This window comes from Pangasianodon hypophthalmus, chromosome 13 (assembly GCF_027358585.1).
Source record: "Pangasianodon hypophthalmus isolate fPanHyp1 chromosome 13, fPanHyp1.pri, whole genome shotgun sequence".
NCBI classification, from domain to species: domain Eukaryota; kingdom Metazoa; phylum Chordata; class Actinopteri; order Siluriformes; family Pangasiidae; genus Pangasianodon; species Pangasianodon hypophthalmus.
In genome coordinates, this window is record NC_069722.1 from 15,077,178 (window position 1) to 15,099,253 (window position 22,076).

Consider the following 22,076-nt stretch of genomic DNA (forward strand, 5'->3'; position numbering starts at 1 on the left):
AATATACTTTAGATGTGGTGAAGCAATGTACATAGTAGCAGTCCTGTGATCAGAAACTGATACTGAGTAAGATTAATACAGTTTGTGGATGGAAAAAAGTTCTAGTCCATCTGTAGCTCTATTTGCAATGTGTATAAACAGGTTAGTTGTGTCTAATAAAGTGTTTAAAAATCCCAGCAATGCTGTTACACATAATACACTTATACCAACACCAGCACCATACACACACAGCTGTGTCACTGCTGTGCTGAGAATGATCCATCAACCAAGTAATATCTGCTCAGTGGTGGTCTTGTGTTGGTCCCTTTCCAGTGATGGACCAGGCAGAAGGGGGCTGACAAATATGGCACAGCTACAGACTGGCTACATACTGATCTATATCATAGGTATATCTAATCAAGTGGCTACTGGGTGTACTGTATATTCATGCAAATATACAATTTTAGGGCATAAACATATGATCGATCACATGTGAAATGTATCAGATTAATCCATAAGGGATGGTTACATTACAGCTTGAAGGTATTCCTCTTATACAAGTCACTTGCATCTTCCTAGATTTTTCTACGAGCAATAGTTTGGTAGTATGGAAGTTAAAAAAAAGTCAAGACAACATTTCCTTAACATTTATTAATACACAGTATCTTCAACAATGAACATAAGGACAAACCTTTGCAAAGCTTGGTAGTTATAAACAAGAAGGAAAAAATATTGTTTTCAAACTAAAACATTGTCCTGGATCCGCTGATTTTCTGATTTGAATCTCTTATGAAGATTTATGTAAATATATGCTTCGACCCACAGAGATTTTGGACATTGTCATTATCTGAGACGTTGAAATAACAAATATAATTCCAACATTCTCAATGTGAGACACACTGCAATTCTTGCAAGATATGGTGCCATCTCACTGACATAACCATCATTGTAAGTTTTAAATAATTTTCATATTTAAGAAAGATTCATAAACTTTTATGTGCAGGAATGCTAAAAACTCATTTTTCCAACACAAATTTATTTGCTTATTTAAAACCCCACCTGCCTGGTTTTGAGCACCTACTTCCATACCTTTCTACAAATGTTTATATATTCTAATAATTTAATCAAGATAATTAATAATACATAACGTATTATTAAAGATGTATTGGGTATTTTAAAATAAAGGGTAGAGCTGTATTGCTGTAAAAATGAAAGAGATGGCCTGGGTTAATATATCCATTGCTATGCAGTGAACACAACACTACTGTTGAATGGCAAGAGACCCAAACCAGTGATTTCTGTCCTAATTTAATAAACAATGTGGACAAATCCACTGCTAAAGTATCAAAATAGACAATAATCCACTAAGATCATTGGCACATTAATAGTGCATGTGTATGGGAACATCCTGAGGTATTGGGTTGGGGGAAATGGATTCCTGATGGGTCATACTCAAAGTTGATTTGAATACCTTTTCTATATCCATACAGATATACAGGTTTTTTGGCACAAAAGAATGCAGAGCAAATGGACAAAGACTGGAATTTCAGACCACTTAAGCAAAGAAAGTCACTACTGGACCCTCAAGCAAGAGTTTTAAGTCTTAACAACTCAGCTATACGTTATCCCCTTAAACTTTTACACATTCTCTGCCTAATGCCTCTAAGCACTCGTGCACGAGTCGCAGCCGTGTCATATTCTTTCCATTTTTAATAAAATGAATTTAATGGTGCTCTGTGGGATGTTCAAAGTTTGGAATATTTTTTTAGAACCAAACCGTGATTGATATGTTTTCAGAACTGTGTCCCAGACTTGGTTTAATAGCTGCTTGGTCTTCATGATGCTGTTTGCTTACATGTTCTATAACAGGCTCTGGGGCCTTCCAGGAACAGGCGTATTTATATTGAAAACACGTGACACAATAACTGCACACATATGGACTTGATTTAAAGACCTATTCAACGAATTGTGATTTCTGATGGCAACTGGTTGCACCACTGAACACCAAGTGGGGGTGAATATGTCTGCAATTACTACTTTAACATTTCTGCTTTGTAAATAATTTTCTAAACTATATAGACTTTCCACGACTTCAATATTATGGACTATTTAAGTTAGTCTATTTCAGGTCCAGGTTTTTACATTGCAAAATGTGGAAAAGTTCATGGGGGTGAACACTTATGCAAGCCAACGTATTCTGCTGTCAGTTTGTTACAATAAAGGAATCAATGTAAATGTTCTTGATCAATATAAATGTTTGACTAATGTCTGCACTAGTTCTTCATTCAGTGGCCAGATGAAAGAGGAAGATGGAAACAAAAACGACAACATGAAAGTAAAGGGCACAGGTTTTGTACTTGGCATGATACGGCCATTCCTAGAGATGGTTTGTAGTTGATTCAACACTTGAGTTACATGCTCTGATTTCCCCATACCCTCACATGCACACAACGAAAAGAAATACAATGTGCAGGAGCGCTGGTATAAACACTGCGCTCATAACTAGATACTGCTTCTCCGCTTATATTGTCTCATAAACATTGACAAAAAGTGCAGATAAATACAAGAAATACATATATAACAAGGTTTGCCAATACCAAAGCTATCAAAGGTTCTGCCAAACTAGTCTCCTTTAATCACATTATCTAAAGCATACAGATATGTCGAAACCAACTAATGTTGTAAAAGCACATTCAGTTCTTGGTATAAAATCTACAGTTAACGTTAATTCTCTTTTGAAACAGCCTCTGTATTTACAAAAACGTTGATATAGTGTTGCTTTAATGTAACAGTAAACATACTTCTTCATATGAAAGTATCCACGGAGCAAAGAACGCAGGAAGAAAGTAAAAACGCATTTGAAAGAAGAGGAGAAGAACTTCAGCGCATATAGTAGAACACAGAATCCATCACGGGAAAGTACATAAACACTTCGTCTCACGATATAACGCAAGCAGGTTTGATACTGGAGATTGCTGCCTGTCTATTGGGTTCTCTAATGGACTTTACAAACAGAGAAATAAACATGCATCATAGAACCGCATTGTGCATTTCAGAACAGCAAACTGGTCGCAATCATGTGGAGGCAACAATTTTCGTCACTGGACCTTAGTCTATGCGTTAGCTGGTAGGCTACTATGCATGCGCACTGTGTCTGTGTGTTCCCTGTCATTTTCTGAGTTGTACATAGTCTCAATTAATTTTAATTGTCTCAACATCTGTTGGGAAGAATCAGGGTGGTCACTCTGCATCAGAAATCAGTAGGAAAGAAAGAAACAGCTCCATATCATGCAGCTCTGCAGTGTATACAAGAGCAACCATGCACACACTGTTTACCGTTTGCTGTCTGTCTTGAATGTACAGTTAACAGCATGCTGGCTGATGGAAATAACACCTCAAACAAAATGTCATCAGGAATCAAACGTACATTCGAGGACTTTCATGCTGCAAACAGGAGCACAGAACAACTTACTCCAACAGAGTCCATGTCAGGATGAAAATAACATAACGAGTTACATCCATAAGAGCGTTAGTACGAAATTAATATATGGTCATAGTGAGAGTTATAAAATCTTTTGATGCACCTGTATTTTGGCACGCCTATAACAATAGATAATCTTTTTTTTTTTGGATATACAAATATATATATGTATATATGTCTATTTAGTTTAGGAAGTTTAGAAATGGCAGTAGATAAGAGGAAACTGACCACGCTAAGACAAAATTAAAGCAAGTCAAGCATGTCAACATGCTTCATACATACAGAATGGCAAGGCTCTGGATTCAGGGGTAAAAACTAAGGAAAACCAGTCTATTATACTTTTATATTAAAATGATTTCACTGGTTCTGCACATCTTCTGATATTGCCCACTGCTCCAATTTAATCAACTAACCACCAATCAATTCTCTGTTACTTCTCTGAAATATACTTTCAGGTCAACAGATCAATTTTGACCATGTTGTGTTAATTCCACATTGTATTGCATCATTAATATACATTGAATTGACATATACGTGACCAGATCGATGTATACGTGAACAGGCTGTGATGGTATCATTGCTCTAAAGCCTTCGAACCGTTAAGGATTTCAGAACCACTGTCACCTATTTAATGTATTGCACCATGTGAAACTAGTCATCCTGTTTATCAATCATTTATCATCCCATTTAAACCTCCACTTTCAAAATTGCTCTGCTAAAGGGTCATTAACAGTATACAGACAGATTTGTGAGTTTATAGTCATCATCGTTGTGGTTGGGAGTTACACTTCGGTTCTGTCTCATACGACGCTTCCGTGCACTGATGGGTGGATGAACTGTGGGTTGATGTAGGAGAAGCCGGCAAACTCGCTCTGGTCGATGTTGGCGATGACCAGCTGGTCTGGTGGGGTCAGCATGGGCTGGGTGCGTGTGAAGAACTTGTCGAAGTTCTCCGCCCCTTTGCCACACTGTAATGGAGAGAGGAAATGGAATGGAGATGTATTTTATAAGAAAACAAATGGAGTCCGAGCATTTTTCTGTATTCACATTTTATATATACTGACTCTATATTTACTTTCCCTATGTTCCTAAAGACAAGATATTTACCCCACTATATGGGTGTATACAGGACGACAATAAAAAGAAAAAACTTGCTATTAATGACCTGAATATTAACGACACCACAAGGTGCTTTTTGATCCACAAACAGCACACAAACCTTAAAATACATCAAGCCTTTCTCTTATGTTTCTCTAACTGAGATCAGCTCATCTGAAGGCTTTTCTTCCAACACATATTAGCACATACTCACCAGTTCCGGGCTAAAGAAGCCATATTGAGCTTAGAAAGGCTTTTGAATGGATCAGTTCAAGCCCCTTTACATGCCTATTCATAAAGGCCAAGTCATATTCAAATAGAGCTATGCACTATAACAGCTATTATTGTCCTGAGTTGTAGTAAACACCTTAACCCTGAGCTTTTGTGGATCCATAGTCTGAAGTTTGGAGCGTGAGGTTGGTTCTGATGAGGTGGGTAATATTTTCATGTCTTTGAATTTTCTCCCTTTTCACTTTTGGGGTATACATATTTTAAAATGCCATAACTTTACTTATCATCGAGACTCTCTATATGGCCAAAGGTTTGTGGACACCTGACCATCACACCCATATGTGCTTGTTGAAAGTCCCATTTCAGATTTAGTCCCCTGTTGCTGTTATAATAACCTCCACTCTTCTGGGAAGGCTTTCCACTAGATTTTGGAGCGTGGCTGTGGGGATTTGCCCATTCAGCCACAAGAGCATTAATAAGGTCAGGTACTGATGTCAGGCAAGGAGGCCTGGGGCACAGTTAGCATTTCAGCTCAGTATTGTCATGCTGGAACAGGTTTAGGCCTCTTAGTTCCAATGAAGGGAAATTGTAATGCTCCAGCATACAAAGACATTCTATACAACTGTGCACTTCCAACTTTGTGGCAACAGATTGGGGAAGAACCACATATGGGTTTGATGGTCAGGTTTTCCAGATATGAAAATATAATACTAGCACATGGCTGCTACACAGACATGCACAGATACATGCATGTATACACACACATACATACACATGCACACACACGCACACACACTTACAACTTTGGGTTTGAATGGTGGCTGAATCTCTCGGTTGGCTAGTCGTTCCCAGTCAATTCTGCGGAAGAAGGCCTGCTCCTTAATGTCTCTCTCCCCTTCTGGACCACAGCCAAGTCGCTTCGATGGGTGCTTTGTCATCAGCTGAAAGAAGGGGACAGAAATAGAAGAATAATCTCTGTCTTGTCACAGTTTTCTAAACCATTTCAAAAACCATGTCAGATGATATCACACCATATCATATCATATCATATCATATCATATCATATCATATCATATCATATCACACAGGTGGTATTTATAAGAGCTGGATCCTCCCAGTTGTAATATTGTAATACCTTCTGGACATATCTGTTCTAAGATGTCTAAAACTCTACTGGCATGGTTTGAGACCACTTACCCACTTAACGGGAGGGACTGCTGAAAAAATTGTATTATTCTGACTGATCACTTTTATCATATGATGAAACACTATCTTGATGGGAGTGTTCTCTTCTAGGACGACAATGTTCCCATCCACATGCCACAAGAAAACATGATCTTCAACACATGCCATGAAATTATGCTACGAACTGATCTAGCCTTGGTAATGAAATTGAATCCTGCTTCCTGCATCTCTTTAATTCTGTGTTTATGAGAGAATTACATAGTGACGTCCTCACATGCTAATCTGAACACGGTTTTGCTGATTTTCTTATAACGCTGAAGGTCAGGAATTAGGAAAAATAGAGCAGGTGAAAAGACAAGAACTCACTCCTTTACAGATGGACACAGCTTCTTTAGACATGGACTTGGGATAGGAGACATTGTGCTCCATGATAGACTGGAACAACTCATCCTCATCCTCACCGTCAAACGGGGGCTGTTGTGAAACACAGAGACAGAGACAGTTTTTTTCTCAGAAAGTGAAAGAACACATTAGAGAAGTGTGAAGTCTATCAGGATGGAGGTGCTGATGATGAAAAGAACCTCTGTTGTGTAACTGTTTGAGGTAATTGCACTGGGAATCAGTTTTGCTGATTATGCTATAACGTTGTAGGCCAACTGGGTAATGTCAGGGGAAGATTTTGCTTTACAGTCTTTCATGAAACTTTTTTTAGCATCTGTGTATTTATACTAGAAACATTTATAGGAAGATGTACTAGAAAGAAAGGAACATGTATTTATACTAGCACTACAAATTATAATAAGAATTTCTTTTTGATCCTACAAAAGCTAGCATCCTGATAACAGTACCAATACTTACGCTTTTTAAAAAGTGTTATTTTGTATAGTACAAGGGGTTGTTTAGTGTCATGCCTATTTTATGCCTACTGCATAAACTGTACTACTGTGCAAAAAAAAAAAACAATATTACACAGTATTGTTTTTGTGTAGACCCTATTAAGACACTTGGAACAACCTACTAACCAAATTCCTTAAAGACTGCACCAGAGTATGCCTCAGATCAATTTTGCAGTTTTAACTGTGAAGTGAATAACTTTATATTGGTTTCTTTATGGTTTTTGGTCTTTATAGTAATTATTAATATTTATATTTGGAAAATTAATCATTTGGAAATTTTAATATTTGGAAATTTTATTTTTCATTATTTTTGAAGGCATTTTACAGAATTCCATAGATGTGCCTAATTCTTTTGTTCAGAACTATATACATTTCACAAATTACTGTAATACTCTGTGCTGCTATAGAACATGTTGGTCCCCACCGCCTCATTGTGCAACAAGTGCTTCTTGTTGCACTCTAGTGGATATAAGAAGCAGATGAGAAGGTTGGGAGCAAAAGTAGTTCGTATACTCCTCAAAGATTTACTATAGTAATTTGCTTTTAGTTTTTAAACATGAAAAAACACATTTAGATTCACTGAGGATATTACATCTGTTGTAGAATCTTGAATGCAAAATTGTTTATGAATTTTCTTACTACTAAATGTGGGAACTATATCATAGTCACACTGCGGTGGGAAAGTATTGAAGTTCAAACAGCATGGCTGTCTCTTATTCCCTTGCTGTGTTTTGGACCATATTTGTATTTGAATATTTATATTTATAGCCTCCATTCCTATCATGTTTAGATCTAGAAAAAAATAGAGCTTCTGAATAAAGTGTGTACAAATTTACAGCATGTTTTATGTTTCATGTTTTATGAATTGAACCATGGGCCGTGATCCTGATGCTCTGAATCTTTCTGCACTTTGTGACTCACCTCATGTAGCTGTGGATAATCTAAAGACTTGCATTTCCCAAAAAAACACTTTATGTTTAAAACTTACTTTTCAGTGGATAATCCCACCTCGATACAACAGACCTGTACCTTGTAAGAACTGCTGCTGCTGCTGTAATAATTAAATGCGATCCTGTGCTTATTCCAGGATTCATATACACTATATGGCCAAAAGTATGTGGACACCTGACCATCACACCCCTATGTGGTTCTTCCCCAAACTGTTGCCACAAAGTTGGAAGCACACAATTGTGTAGGATGTCTTTGTATGCTGTAGCTTTATAATTTCCCTTCACTGGAACTAAGAGGCCTAAACCTGTTCCAGCATCACAATGCCCCTGTGCGGCTCCATGAGGACATGGTGTGTTAAGGTTGGAGTGGAAGAACTCGAGTTGCCTGTACAGAGCCCTGACCTCAACCCCACTTTTGGATGAACTGGAACACCGGCTGCACCCCAGGCCTCCTCACCCAACATCAGTGTCTGACCTCACTAATGCTCTTGTAGCTGAATGAACACAAATCCCCATAGCCACGCTCCAAAATCTAGTGGAAAGCCTTCCCAGAAGAGTAGAGCTTATTATAACAGCAAAAGAGGACGAAATCTGGAATGGGATGTTCCACAAGCTCAAATAAGTGTGATGGTCAGGTGTCCACAAACTTTTGGCCAGATAGTGTAATTAACATTTTCAGGTGTCCATTCTGTATCTTTCCAACATACAGTATGTTACTGTTTGCCTGTACTCTAAATGACTGTACAATGATTTATAATCCCACTATCCCGTGTCATCCAGAAGAGGATCCGTTCTCTTTTGAGTCTGGTTCTTCTCAAGGTTTCTTGCTCATGCCTTCTCAGGGAGAGTTTCTTTGCCACTGTTGCCTCTGGTTTGCTCATTAGGGATCTAAATCTACAATGTCTGTTGTTAAAGCGCTGTACAAATAAAATAGAACTGGATTTGATTGATACTTCCTGGCATTATTCACACATGAAATTTAGTCCAGTGAAATTTAGTCCAAAATATTCCAGAATGAAAAATCAATAGACTTCAAGACTATCTTAATTAACAATATTGACAATAATTAATTAGAAATATTCTGGAAGAAAAGAAATAGGGTGCTTTAATGAATTAGTAAACCAATTAAATTGTAAGATATTTAAAGAGAGTGAATTGTGATAGATTCTTATATTAATTCTTGTTTTTATTTTATTTACATGGAAAAAATTAGCACACATCAGGTAGGCAAGACACAGTGATTACAAAGAACAGGAAGGAGGGAAAAATGTAGAAAGCAAATAAAGTACAAGCCATAAATTGAGAAATACAGAACAGGCTGTGCACGTCTTGTTCTGACCCCATGACATCCAAACTCAACCAAAGCAATAGTCAGAGCACAAGCGTTATCACAGCAGGGTTTCAGTCAGCTAATTAGAGCCATTCGGTCTAGCTCATAAAAGTGCTTATAACCTGGAGTGAGTCACCAGAGAATTAGAGTTAAGTTTATAGAGGTGTACAGGGGTGGTGATGGGAAGGGAGGGTGGGGGGGTATTGGGTGTTGTTGTAAGATGGGTGTGGATTTCAGGATTGAAGCCCTCTGAAATATTTTATGATAGTTTCAAATGCCTATTTGTGGATGGTTAACATAACACATATACATCAAAACAATGTTTTGCACAGTAATTACGTTATAATGATGTTCATAATAAACAACTACATTTAATCTTACTTTGTTTAATAAAATGTTATTGGCTACCAGTTGCTATGGATGAAAAAAGCTAATAAGCAGCTAGCTACACCCTGAGCACAGGGATGTGAAGGTGAAGGCTGATGAAGCACTGTTGATCTACTGCAGGAAAAAAAGAAGGCTGCCTCTGATAGAAGCTAAAATGTCATTTCCCCAATTACTAGCATGGTTTTTAATCATTTTCAGTGGAAATTTCATAAAAGGTTTTCTATGGCAATGTTATTAATATGGCAAGACTGGCAGACTGCTAGATCATGCCTTAAATGATTAAATATCAAATCTGTGCCAGCGCCGCTTGTAGTGCTGTCTGACATCCACCCAAAACGCATGAGTGTGTCTCACTTATCATTATAATTTGTGATTTGATTCAGTACATTTCCATATCCCCCTTGAAATGAATTTCTGGCTTCGCCACTGTAATTTCAGATGATATTTCAGACTGAAAAATACAAAAACATACCTGCCCAGCCAGCATCTCATACAAGAGTACGCCATAAGCCCACCAGTCCACTGATCTTCCATAAGGCTGATATGCAATGATCTGCAGAGAGGCAGAGAGCAGACATGTTGAGGATTATGCACTGCTGATGTTCACACTGAGTTTGGATCATTCATGCCCTTTCTGTTCTTCATGTGTGTTAACTGTAGTGTGGCTTTAATTACAGTGGTGGAGATCAGTTGACTTAGATTCTATTTCTATTAAAGTTTTTTTTTAAACTACTGACTGTCCTCCTACACACTACTTACTAAAAATAGACACACACGTGCATAACGACATGTATTAGCAGAGTCTAATTCTCCTGTTGCACGCCAATTCTTTCTTCACTGAAGAAGCAGAATTAATTCCAGATAAACAAGTATCTATATACTATAAATTCTAATTTATGATAGGAAATACACCAAGAAATATCAAATGGACATGAGTGTATTAATAATCACAAAAACACTGTGCCTACACATGCTGACATCTGTGCAGGAAAAATACCAAGGCATGTACAAGACTAGCACCAAGAACTGAAATGCATTAATTTGCTTTAATGGAGAGAAACGTTTTTTGACTACTCAGAGTACCATAGCTAATCCTTTTACTTGGGGTTGACAAGTGTGCAAGAAGTGTTAGGGCAGATGACAGATGTCAAAACCGTAAATTTAAGAATTTTCCTAATCCTGATCATCTACAATGGTATTTTCTGAAATCTGACAACTGGAGCAACAATAACAGCCTCAGTTTTCATAAATAACATACATGTGCTTGAACACTCTTTTAATTATATTATTGGAAATGTGTACTTGATACTAAATAAAGCTCTTTCAAAGTACATAGCATAATGTGTAAAAAAAAAACCCAATAACGTCGCATTATAACAGCATTATAACGTTCTATCTGAGTTAAGAATGAACAGTGTTAAGACTTATAATAATGTCACGATTCATATATTCACAAAAAATGCAGAAAATGCAAAAAAAAAAAAAATGCATATACATGAAGCTACCTGTTCTAGTTGGTTTGCACTGAGAGATTTTTAGACAGGACAGAGGGAACTGTGTGCTTTTTGTCTTAATCTCTAAACTTGTTAAGAACACTGGATTAGCAAAAATGGAAATTTTGTTAACACAATGTTAAAATCACATTTTTATTTGAACAGTTATGATACAGACTCAGGTCAATCTAAACCTTTCATGCATTTGTACATCTTCATACAGATATGCAACTTCCACATACATGAATTTCCCCTGCTGTGAAATATATCAGCCTATTTTTTAATAGACATTGTCCCACTGTGTTACAGAATTAATGTGCAGCTGTGCTTCATTTCTCAGACACCAAGTGCTCCAGCAGAGTGTCAGTCTGACATGGATAAGATCAGAATAGTCTATTATTTCGGGACCAGAACTAGAAAAATCCAGCAATTTATTATAATATCTACTGCATTCAACCACTCAGCTGGTCTAAAATACAGTTCAACAACATGTGACTGGCCTGAAACGGAACTGTATTGTATTCTGTGTCAAGACGAAATCTCACAAAATACCATTTTGCATATTTAAATTTATTTCAGTCTGAATCTCTGATGAGATGGAATTGATTCGGATAATAAAAAATGTGCTTGCGGAAAGCAGCAGTATGAAACCTGCTTGCAGTTTTGTCACAGCATGGTGAAGAAAGACATTGAATAAGGCATAAGGAAAGAAATGTAAATTCTGAGTGAACACAAAGATACAGTATTTGCTCAGTAAGGTATCAGTGGTATATGCTGAAACCTATTTTATTACACTGTAGCTATGGGATTATAGTTTTCCATTTGCCAGCTAAAATGTTCTTTTTTCTTTAATTCCAATCTGATCCAAGAAGTTTACTAGGATATGCTTTTATCTTTACTTTCACTGCTAAATTCATTACTTGTGAGTGTTCTATTTTTCTTTCTTTATTATAATAATGTCTCAGTAGAAGATATCCAAGTTCTCGAGGAAGTTGTACCATTTGTCTTGAGCAGACCTTAACTCTCTCTTGTGCTTAAAGTAATTGTTGAAAAGCAATTCTCCTCAGCATTCATTTGGTAATGTAAATGTTGTTATTGGATCAAGTTCAAATATCAATTTTTGGATCAATTTTCAAAGCAGAGCTCAGAGCTCAGCAAAGACAGATAGAATACAATAGCTAATCAAACAAACTAAGAAGGAAATATTAATATAAATTAAAAACCTAAAAAGAAATATCCAGGGAAATATCTGCAGCTGTGTGTCTAAATGAGAAGTAAAAACCCTGGCCACTTGACACTCACAGCAAAGTCCTGCCCCCTCTCGCTGACCCCCCCGTCCCTCATGTCTTACCTCTGGGGCGATGTAATCTGGAGTACCGCAGAAGGTGCGTGTTGTCATGCTTTCATACATGTTCTCCTTGCACATGCCGAAATCTGCTATTTTAATGTGGCCCTCTGAGTCCAACATCACGTTATCCAACTTCAGGTCTCTGGAAGAGAAAAGATGAGTGGAACATCAGTGGATCAGAAGAAAGGCCACGATTAAATGTAAGATAGGCATGATAAATATCTGACCATATTTTTGTGATCATGCACCTCAGAAACCTTGTAGGCATATGAGTGCTTGTAGTCTAATCCAAGGTGCAGGCCCTATACATGGTGGGATCCGTGGCCCCACCATGGAGCATGAGGATAAATTCACTGAGATTGCTAGCTACTCCAGCAGCCCAATTTCAGATTCAGACAGGCCACCGTGTGATAGCAGCTGTACTGGTATTCCCTCTATTGTATGAACTGAAGCGTGTCTTTGGCTCAGTGAAAGCAGCCCAAACAGTGGCTCGCTGACAAAGCAGCTCCTTCTTAACAGAAGGAATCTGGTTGGGAGCAGTGCCCAATTGGAGAGCAATAATCACCATGGACACTTTCTTTAAGGGGTGATGTAGTGCCACAGGGGTACTGGGGGGCAAGTGGGGGCAACGGTCATAACACATTAAAGAGTTGAAAATGAGGGCAGTCCATCTGGGCCAGAAATTATGCTGCATCGACATATCTTGCAAGTGGTAATTTGCAGGTCAGAATGATGTCATGAGGCCTCCATGTTTGTCTTTTGTTAGCAACAAGCTAGGAGGCTAACTGTGATTAGCGACATACAATATATTTTCATCCTCAAGCAGAGATCTGTACAGTCATTGTTATGATTTAACAAGTGAATATTTCTGTATGTTGATTGATCTAAAGCAAATACTTGTATAAAGAGCATAACTTGTTTAAGAAGTGTTACTTTTTTTCTGATGCTGTATTCAGCCATGTGGATTTGACATCACTCTATAAACGGGGAAGGAACTTGCAGTTGAGAAGACTACTCCAAGTTAACGAGAAGGACGTTGAGGAGGTGTTTTCTTTGGCTTTTCCTGGTTGGAGGTCCTGGTTAAAGTTGCGACCTCGAGACAAATGCAGCATTATTCTTGCCAGTTCTCAGATTAGTCGACTCAGACAGCATTGTGATGGTGAAACGACTTTGAGCGGCTCTCTCTACCTTGCACAGAATGTTCACATGGGCCTGTCCCAAACCGGCCTCACTGAGAGCAACTCATTTGCTGGGGAGATACAAAGGTGCAGTAGATGCAGAGTTGATCTGGCGTGCTCATCCAGCGGCGTGGCATGCACAGCCAGAGGTGGTAGCCAGGATTTGGGAGGTTTGTCAGCGCCAGATTAACACAATGCCTGTTGTGGTTCTTCTTGTCGGAGCCAGACGGCCTACTGGGAAAAGATGCTCTGGGCTCTGGATCACATCACTTGTTATAGACCCTTCCCTCTCTACTGCTGATTCATTCTGCATTGTACAGGATTTCGCAACCACACTGAAGTGTCTGGCGGATTGCTCTCCATGCAGATCTGATCCCAAGCGGCACCCAAGTTTGTGAACCTGTCCACTGGCCTTTATGTCAGATATTGACCTGACATTGTTGGTATCCAGGTGTAACACACCATCCCAGATGGATAGGAAGGGTGAAATAGAATGCTAGTTATGTATGTAAGTGTGGTTCTGCCAAGTGCAAGAGTGTATGCACTTGCAAAAATGTGCTTTTATTAAAAACAGAATGAAAATGTCAGGTAAAAGCAGAGTCAAAAAACAGGCTCAGGCGATCAGCAAACAGACTGGGGTAGGCAAAGTACAGGGTTTCCCAAAAGTCTCCATACATAAGGGACTAAGTATGCCAGCACCATATTGGTCGTGCCTTCGTCAGTGGGTGTTCGTGGACATCCACTTCTCAGTTGGTCCGCAACACTTCCAGTCTTTTTGAATTTGTTAATAAATTTGGCAGCAGTATCGTGTGTGATGTGCTTGCCATGTTTCCTGTTCAAGTCCATCGCAACGTTGAGATAGCTTTTCGATCCAGCCATGAGAATGATTTCAACATGTTCTTCTTTTGTCAACGGCATTCTTAGAGGCTATCTGAAAATATATATAATATAAACTAAGTACGAAAAATTTTGGAAGACATTTTGCTAAAAAGTGTTCATTTCCCCTATGTATGGAGACTCTTGGGACACCGTGTAATATCACAAAACCAGAAGACAAGATCAAAATCAGTCACAGTGAAAGGCTTGGCCCAGGTTCTGGGGTTCATAGAACCACGCTTACATACAGTCATAATTCAGTCAGTTGTATTGAGTTGACATTTGGATGAAGTAGCCTATTTCCATAGGAGTGGGGAGAGATAAATAGTGAACATCCACAAAATCATGTTGTAGGCATTTAGACATGATTTTTAAGCCTACTCATGAAGTCATATCCTTCTGAGGGTTTAATATATTTAAGTTACACTTGTGCCAGCACAGAAATATAGCATTCTTCAAAAGAAGGCAAATCTCAAAAGCTTTCTTCATACATAAATCCATATTTCTCTCAATCCATTTGAGCCCTGGATAGACTAAGTGGGTTATATATCAGAAAAAGATACGAACATAGTTACAAAGCAACTGAGATGTCAAATATCTTCAGTCTTTTATTTCTTTAATGGAAGTGCTGTCCTTGCTGGTTATCATGTGTTAGAGGATTATGGGTATTGTGAGGGAAAAAGCTTTGTAGTGACCCTGTGCGTGGCTGTGTTTATTAGTATGTGTATGTGTGTGTAAAAATGAGAGTCACACTTCAGCACCATCAAGGAGCATTATTAATACAGATGATGTTTTTGTTCTGTGAGGGATCAGAAGCAAGGCTGTGAATAGAAGGAGCTGTACAATGTGACAGGTAAACAACCTCTCTCTCTTCCTATTCCTCTGTCAGTCAGGGTATGAGTAATTTATCTTCATCAGTGTCACAAGACTGACACCACCCAGACGTGATATCTTTACACTATAACATTAACATAACTGCTGTAAACTGCCACCTTCAGTGCCTGCAGTGTATTTGTCATGTATTCAGCTCCCTGTCAAATGTCCTTGCAATAAAAGCAAACACTATGATAATTTTTCGACTATCAGTACTAATGGCACATGCCAACACAAAATATAGAAACTAACCATATTAATTTACCATGATCAGTCTTAACCCCACCAAGAAAAAGCCTTTTAGAAGTCCATACAATATAGTAAATAGTAATAGTCTGTGCTTCATATTCCAGTTGAAGACACATGCACTACTGGTGCACTAAAAAAAGGAAAGAAAGAATTCCAGTTAAACTACTGTGCAGTCAGATTAGTTGAAATAAGCTATACTCTCACTGTCAAACTGTGCTGCATGTTGCAGATTTATTTATAGCGTGCTTTCTGTCTATTTAATTCAACTGCTATGATGATAACCCAATGATATAATATTTTTCTTTCACGTGTGATAATTTTCAAAAGCAACATCAATAGATATTTCTTAATAAAGTACTAAAACCATGCTGTAAACGTTTGTAATTCTTCAAGAAGGGTCTAGAATTGTCTCAAACTACCTACATTGTTATAAATAAAGTACAGCTATGAGTATCTCTATGTTGAGAAAGGTAATAAGAAGCACACTGTAATAAGGAGACTTCCAATGGCACATTTTTATACAGATACACATATTAATATACAGATTTAATTAATACATTGTAAGCAACAAAAAAAAATCAACTCGCAACCAAAATAAATCAACCTGTGTATACTGAATGCTTTGGGAGTTTCATTAAAATATCCTATGAATAAGATTTATTATATAAGTTTAGAGAGCATAACTTTGCCTATATTGATTTGTATGAAAAGAATATGACGTTTCTGTGAGAAAGTGAGGAAGGAGCACTGTAACTTTACTACTGCATTACTGTGTAACTGTTTGCACATGTATAACTTAAGGCTGCCGGTTTAGTGTTTCTTCCACCACTATGGTGACAGAAGCAGGCATTTCTGTTTCAGACATAGACCTACCTGTAGATGATTCCCTTCCTATGCAGGAAAAACAGGCCCAAGGCAATCTCAGCAGCGTAGAATCTACAAACACATAATAAAGATATGATCAGCCTGGTAAGGTAATTAGAAAAGGAAATTAGAAAAGTCTTATAGTAGTTTTACTGCTTTCTCAGAATTACAGTCAGCTTCATCAGTTAGAACTAACAGACACCATAAGGCTAAAGCCGCATAAAGGTAACAGTTACTGAAGGCAGAAATGTTTGAAAAACACACACACTCTTGACACTGAGCAAAGTGTTATTTGTGGACCTATGAGGTGTCTGCAGCACACCAAATGCCCAGGCAGCTTTTAGCCACATGAAAGGCCAAATCGTTGCCAAATGATATTTTAAAACAAGATTAGTAAGTAAAAAGATTACTAAGTAAAAGAAAAGATTGCTATTGTTTACTGAAAGCAGTATTATAAAGAATTGAACTAATAGCGGCTGATAGACATTGTAAGACAGCAATTAACTCTATAAGCATGTACACCTATATACAGTCACTACAGTAAAATTAAGCGAATTGTGTTCAAACAATATATTTTTAAAAAAACTTGAGATTAACTGCCTCAGAGCAACAGTTTGCATATTTGCATGGGTTTCCTCCAGGTTCTCCAGTTTCTTTCCACCTCCCAAAAACATGTTGGTATATGTTGGATTGTCTACTCTAAATTACACTATAAGTGAGTGAGTGTGTGTGTGTGTGTGTGTGTGTGTGTGCGTTGTTCTGCGATGGACTCACAACTAGTGTTCCTGAGAAAGGCTCCAATTCCATACAACACTGACCAGAATGAAGCAGTTATTGAAGATGAATGAATTGAATTATTTTTCTTAGTTTGTATTAACATGATGGGACGGATGGATGGGACGCCACGCTGCACACACACACAAACACACACGGGTGGTAGGTGGAAACTGGAGAACCTGGAAGAAACCCACACAAACGCTGGGAGAACATGTGAAACTCAAGACAGATAATAAACTGAGCTCAGAATCGAACCATGGAGCCTGGAGCTGTGAGGCAACAGCTGTAGCATCATGTTGAGTACTGCAATATACACCATGCAAAACCAATCAGTACTAACCTTCTAGGCTGTTGCAAATGCATGCACAAATCTTTATCCTGTAGCATGATACACAGATACATCTTGCAAGCCAAATGATGCAAACCAGTGCTAGGTATGCACAGGAAGTGTGTGTGTTTATTGTGTGGTTCACAGATAATGAAATCTACTGTATGTACAGGTGAAAAGAGACTGGAAAGAGAGCACAAACTGCACGGGTCTATGTTTGGTGTTTATCCACTGTGTGTAAGACTCACATGCTTGTGCCCATATTCACACTATTTATCTAATGCAAAGTCCTACATACTAAATAGCTGAAAGTATATATCTAACATCATTCATTATAATAAACTGATCTCTTACACGGCCTGAGGCTCCTTAAACTTGCCCACTTGCTGGATGTGGTACATCAGATCTCCTCCGTTAATGTACTCCATCACAAAGTAGAGCCGATCCTGCACATAAAGTCGGAGAGGAAATCTTCAAAACTGTCATGCCTTTATAATAATACTTATACAGTATATGTAGAGTTTAATTTGTGTGTCACTGCAAGCAATAACTGACATGCAATCAGATTCTTTTAACAGAGATTTATAAAGCAGCTCTAACTGATTTGCATCAGTTTTATATAATGCATTCTGTAAAGATAATTCACATGACAAAAACACATCTTCCTCCTTATTTCTATGCTACAGTGACATTAATAGAATAAAACACGTACCTATTTAACTGCTAAACTACTTAATAGTGACAGATGGCTGGAGATTTTGTGGAAACGTAATAGTAGTATTTATGAACACCTTCTGAATAATATATGAAGGGCATGTGGAGGAGCACACTGCAATATTCATGGGCAGGATGCCCTAACTGAGCGTGCCCTGTTGTAACTCTTGAAAAAACCCACCCACTGGTGCCTTCATGGACTCACACACTGACATATAGAGAAATATGCTCAAGAATAACCCAGTCACTGCGCCAAACGAAAATGCATGTTTAAGGATAAGGATTAATATGTTTAGACACACATATTTTTTTGTAAGACAGAAATTAGCTAGTAGAAAGCAGCTACCAACTTTTGAAAAAAAAAAAACCAAAAACATGCGATATATATATTACGTGTATAATTGAGTGCCAAAATTTGCAAAAAAGCAAAAGTGTGGAAAATAATAAAATTTTAATAAGTTACAAATAAAATATGGGCGTATCCATGTCTCCCCAGTGTTTGGAGGAGTGTAAATTGTCCTCACCATTCAGAATGCTCAATTCATAGTTCATTCTTTATTTTTAAATATAATGATGGCTGCTGTTTCATGTCAAATTTGGTTGTGTCTTTTTGATTCTTGTGTAGGAAAGACGAGTGGGAAATCACCTCTACCGTGGCAGAATGTGAAGATTCATTTCCCTACTGGTTGTTTATGACAAAGCTAAAAACAAGTAAACCAAGTAAGACACTGTCAGCCAGAAGCTCTTGCAAATACTAGTTATACTGTGGTTCTATAAATCCCAGACAGAGAAATACCTGGCTACCTTCACATCTGCATGTACCTCGAAATGACATATGATGCAGTATTTGCAACAAATACAGCTCTTATACAGCCAACTTTTCCTACAGCCAATGTGTAGTAGCCTGGGAAAACTTTGACATTTTGACATTTTCTACTATAAGTTCTGAAACCACAGGCTGTCCTGAAGTGATATACTGTACATAAGCACTTTCAGAGTAAAACGTCCTGTTTTTTGGAAAGTTTGTGTACTACACTGGAATATAGTGTATGTACATTGTGTGTGTTTTAGGACCACACACCTCTTTTACCATTTAAATAACACATATGGTGAAGGAATAAAAACTCAAGCAAATGAAGTGTAAAAAGTACAGTATATTCAACTATAATGTTTTACAGTTAAAAGTTTCAGTTTATGTATTCAGGTTTAAACTGGACGTGGGCGTCGTCTGTACCAGATTTTTATTTTATTTATTTTTATTTTTTTGGTTAACCCTACCATTATGCCCTGGAAACACTGAAAAAAAAAACAGTTCCTCTGGAAAAGTCTTTTTTTCATTCACAAATTGCCAAACATAACTTTATACAACTCCTGAACCACATGCCCTGTGAAGCCTTTTTTTCTGTGGTTTGTAGTTGGAGTGGGAATTTTGCTGAAACATGGCAAGTCTCCCCATGAGCTTTCACAAGCTGTTCTGTAAAGCTCCACATTAAAGTAAAAACCTCACGCCTGTGTTATCTTGTTTGCTTTGCGGGATCTCAAAGCACACACCTAGTCTGAAGCTTTCTGGGAAACTTTCTCAAAAACAAATTAAAAACAAACAATAAACAGACAAAAGAATACTTCTATAATTCGTCTATTGTTCGTATCTGTATTCATATCTCTTAATCTCTTCAATCTAAATAATGTATTTGTATTTGGTTACACACCTACTATATAATACATTCATTTCCGAAAGTACTGGAACGGTAAAGCCAATTCTTTTGTTTTTGCTATACACTGAAGACATTTGGGATTGAGATCAAAAGATGAATATGAGACAATAGATCAGAATTTCAGCTTTCAATTCCTGATATTTACATCTAGATAGCACCTTTGGTGGCAGACCACCCAATTTTTCAAGATCTATCGTCTCATATTCATCTTTTGATCTCAAACCCAAATGGCTGTTTATCCAAGATTCATCTCTATTCCTATGTCTCCATCTCTCTTTATCTATTTCTTTGGCTGCATCTCTCACCACTGTCTGGAAGCAGGAGTGGAGCTGGGTGAGGAAGGGTGGCTTGTCCCTCAGTGCCAGCACCCTCTTCTCAACCATAGTGCACTCCACATCATCGTCCTGGATCACAACGTCCTTCTTCAGGATCTTGATTGCATACAGCTCCTCTGTGGACTTCATCTCCGCCAGCATTACCTGCATGGAGAGCACAGACTCCATCAGACTGTTAAGAAAAGACATCAGGTTTAGAAATGGGGAGCTGACCAAGGGACCAGCATTTGTATTACCTGTAATCATAAGGATTATAAAAAATCATGAAAAATAATCTCTATATTGTACTATTCTAAAATCACTTTACCTACTTAAAACTTTCTGTTTTCAGTCAGTTAACATACTGTACACATAATAAATACAGGAGCTGTACAGGTACATCGAACAGAATTAAATTTTTTATTTTATTTTATTTTTTTTTACCAGATTAGTTCATTATTTCTTGCATGCTTGTTCTGGAAAAGTAATCTACTATATGTTTAAAATATACACTTGGGAATAATTATTTTATGGTGTAATTATCACTATTAGTGTAAAATAATATTAAGAGAAAAAAAATACTTTTCCCATCATACCGATATACGTACAGTCACACCACTAAATGATACGATGCTAGCATAGTTAATATACACTAAAAACAAGAAGGGAATTTAGAATGATTTCATTTTTTTCTTTGCTAACCAACCACATTTTTAAATGATTCATTCTTAGTTAAGATAAGCTAGGAAAGTTGATTTCACCCCTCTATGCTAACGGATGCCAGGTTTCATTAGTTAATTCTTAGCTAAGATGACGTAGGGAAGTTAGCATAATCTTATCTGCTTACTCCTAACTGACCCCAGATTGCAAGTAAATCTACAACATTTACACCAATAAAGCTGACTGAGTGTTAAAATACAGATTTGGGCATCATGGCTGACCTTGCCAAAGCTGCCCTTTCCTAGAAGTGCCAGGAAGTGGAAATCGTTAAGTCGAACCCTGTCCATGTTGCTGGAGGGAAAACTGAAGCGCCGGTGGTCTGACGGTGTGATCACTTTCTTGCCTGGGCCCAACTTTGCTTTCTAGAAAAACAAGAGATTTTAATGAGCATGCACCCAAACACACTCCACCTAATCATAGAATAGATCTTGGCTGGCAAAGACGAAACAAACAACAACAACTCTTAAATCCTCAGAGTAAAGCAGGTAGTAGAACCTCATATTTATTAATGTGGAACTGATAAGATGTGAAGCTATACTGAGCACCTGCAACTCAAACAGCCGCTAGATTATTAATACAGCAGGTATCTAGTGTGTACTCTCTAGGTAGTGTGAACTATGTAGTTTCATTTCCTGTGTATAATTACTGTTTTTTCTTGCTACACTATTACACTAATTGCATTTTATGCAGTGGGTTTTTTATACCAGGCTCTTGCGTTCTTGTATGTTACAACACAGTCCTGTAGGTTCAAACCGCTGTATACAGGATTACAGGATAACAATAAAAACTTGCATGGCTTTACACAATAATGCAAAAAATGAAAAGTTTTTTCCAATTTTCTGTCAAAAACTGTCCAGTTTTGGTGAGCCTGTGCCCACTCTAGAATCAGATTTCTGTTTCTGGCAGATAGGCGGTGAACCCGATGTGCTCTTCTGCGCTTGTAGCCCGTCTGCCTCAAGGTCTGACATGATGTGCGTTTTGAGATGCTTTTCTGATCACCACGGCTGTAAAGAGTGGTTATTTGATTGTTTTATTTTACTGTAGCCTTCCTTTCAGCTTGAATCAGTCTGGCCATTCTACTCTGACCTCT

At 37.8% G+C, this 22,076-nt stretch overlaps 1 protein-coding gene across 2 annotated transcripts in view; it reads right to left on the minus strand.

Annotated features, from left to right (window-relative positions):
• Positions 1 to 611: 611 nt before the first annotated feature.
• prkcab (protein kinase C, alpha, b) overlaps positions 612 to 22,076 on the minus strand; it is a 151,956-nt gene continuing 130,491 nt past the window's right edge. For both annotated transcript variants that reach the window (XM_034309830.2, XM_034309829.2), the window contains 9 exons: positions 21,208 to 21,348; positions 20,258 to 20,431; positions 17,878 to 17,969; positions 16,428 to 16,490; positions 12,382 to 12,520; positions 10,010 to 10,090; positions 6,341 to 6,448; positions 5,590 to 5,730; positions 612 to 4,428 (listed from right to left, as the gene is read on the minus strand). In XM_034309830.2, coding sequence (XP_034165721.1) covers positions 4,261 to 4,428; positions 5,590 to 5,730; positions 6,341 to 6,448; positions 10,010 to 10,090; positions 12,382 to 12,520; positions 16,428 to 16,490; positions 17,878 to 17,969; positions 20,258 to 20,431; positions 21,208 to 21,348 — 1,107 coding nt within the window. In that variant the 3' untranslated portion in view covers positions 612 to 4,260. The remainder of the gene's footprint in view (positions 4,429 to 5,589; positions 5,731 to 6,340; positions 6,449 to 10,009; positions 10,091 to 12,381; positions 12,521 to 16,427; positions 16,491 to 17,877; positions 17,970 to 20,257; positions 20,432 to 21,207; positions 21,349 to 22,076) is intronic.